Here is a 2,036-nt window from a genome sequence, read left to right as displayed (position 1 = left end):
GAGAGAGAGAGAGAGAGAGAGAGAGAGAGAGAGAGAGAGAGAGAGAGAGAGAAGGAGAGAAGAAAGGGGGAGGAATGAGGTTGGAAATGCGCGACGAATGAGGGAAGATCAGAGGGAGATTGGTCTAGGAAGAGAGACGCGCAAGGGTGGTGACCCGTGACTCCGCAACGCGCCGGAGAAGGAAGCAGCCAGTACGTCCGACACACCGCGGGTTGTACCACTCAGCAGCTCAGTAACGACTGTCCGCGCTCTAGTCAGACGCGGCGCAGTAGCTACGCTCCGCGCTAAGTCAGACGCGCTGCGCTTCCCGCTTTTCCCTGTGTGTCCTCGTCTTGCCGTTTGGTCTCTTCCCTGGTGCCGTCCTGGTTGTAGGATCGCCTCGCAGTATCGACTGTCCTATGTATAACGACTCAATCACAGCGACTCTCGTAACTTTTTAACCTGATATCGAGTCTCGAAGAAAAATCCAAAGACGTGACACGATATCGCGTGCGTATTCTGTGTGATACGTGTGTTTTATTGTGCTCCGCAGTCATAGTCGCGCGATCGTCAATCGGCAAAGTGTTTCCCGGTCGGTGAGAAACCACGACCGACCGACCGACTGATCGATCGAACGTACGTACGCCAGCGCGCGTGAATCCAGCCGAACCCAGTGATCTCGTGACCTTGTGACACCGCCTGCGAGAGAAGAGGGGGGAGGGAGGAAGAGATGCACTCGCTCTGAGAGACTGAGAACGCCCGCCTCGCGGTCGCACGCCGATCTCACCACCCGTGTGTCGCGCGGCTCACGTCGGCTCCTCCCAGATCGCGAGAGGATTGACGTGAGGGATCGAGGCGGAAAGTAAGTCGCGCGGAGTTTGGCGAACCGTCGTGTGAGAGGAGCGCCCGTGGCCGCGCTTCATGACTTTCCGCGTTTTCTTCATTCGAAAGTGTTTCCGCGGAAATTTCGAAAATCGAGATCGATATTGAGATCGCTGACGATCTACCGCGATTCGAGATCTCCATATCGAATCGCTACTGTTGAAACAACTACAATAATAAAATCTGTACAATTGCGAAATATTCGAAAATATAGACCTCCCCAAATCGATTCCTCGCTGTCGATCATCCACTGATCTTACGATCATCCACTGATCTTACGACTCTGCAATTCAAATAAATCATCATTTTTGGTGAATTAAGAGGATAAATCAACAAATTGTTCCGATCGCCTCTTCCTCATCAAGAAATTTTAATCTCGCCTACTGAGATTCACAAAGAACGATCATCGATCGAGATTCTGCAGAGATCAACGTTCTAGCATATCCAATCTTATAAGTAAATCAAAGTAAAAAAGTGCAGTTTCACTTAAAGTAGCTTATATCGAGATATAAACAAAAAAAAGTCGACGAGAAAAAAACATTTTGCGAGAAGAAGATCTTGCGACGATCGAGATAAAGATCTTGCAGCTCGCGCGGGTATCGGAAAAGCGTGCACAGCACTGAGCTTTGGGTAGCAGTTGAAAGAGGGGGCTTCGTGTTTCCCATCCCGGTCGGTAGAAAATCGAAGACGTGTCGAAACTACCATGAGCGAGGGCACGCCGAAGTCGCAGATCAAGATCGTCGTGCCCGATGGTTCGCCAGCACGTCCGCAAGCTGGTACGCATCATCGCATACCTCCCTCCTCCTCAATCACCTCCTTGATTCCGCTTTAATCTGCTCAATTCATTTATGCGCAAAATATGTCCAAAATTTCTTATTTTTTTATAATCATAAAGGTTTAAAGTAGACTAAAAATATCTCGGTAATATGAGTTAGGATGTGTATTGTCTCTGCAAAAAATGACAGGAATTGAGAATTTATATTTTCTAGAATTATTTTATACATATGAAACATTTCAATAATATGAATATTTATATTTAACAATACAATACAATTTTACAATTTAAATTATTTCATTTTATCTTTATTTTTTTTAAAAAATGCATTTATTAAAATAATTTTTAATCTAGTTTTAAATCGTTGACAAGAACTTTTTGTATTATTTCTAAACACGAT

General features: G+C 45.7%; 1 protein-coding gene across 2 annotated transcripts in view; it reads left to right on the top strand.

Moving 5' to 3' along the window:
• Window positions 1–2,036, top strand: part of LOC108688921 (solute carrier family 12 member 7) — a 92,843-nt gene that overhangs the window by 59,969 nt on the left and 30,838 nt on the right. Inside the window, exon 1 of one of the 2 annotated variants that reach the window (XM_018195473.1) lies at window positions 1,268–1,637. The exons of the other annotated variant lie outside the window; for it this stretch is intronic. Within the exon in view, the coding sequence (XP_018050962.1) occupies window positions 1,565–1,637 (73 nt within the window). The 5' untranslated portion in view covers window positions 1,268–1,564. Of the gene's footprint in view, window positions 1–1,267; window positions 1,638–2,036 lie in introns of those variants that run through there. 2 annotated transcript variants of the gene reach the window in all.

Source organism: Atta colombica, unplaced genomic scaffold, assembly GCF_001594045.1.
Source record: "Atta colombica isolate Treedump-2 unplaced genomic scaffold, Acol1.0 scaffold248, whole genome shotgun sequence".
Taxonomy (NCBI): Eukaryota; Metazoa; Arthropoda; class Insecta; order Hymenoptera; family Formicidae; genus Atta; species Atta colombica.
This window is presented reverse-complemented; position numbering and strand designations above follow the sequence as displayed.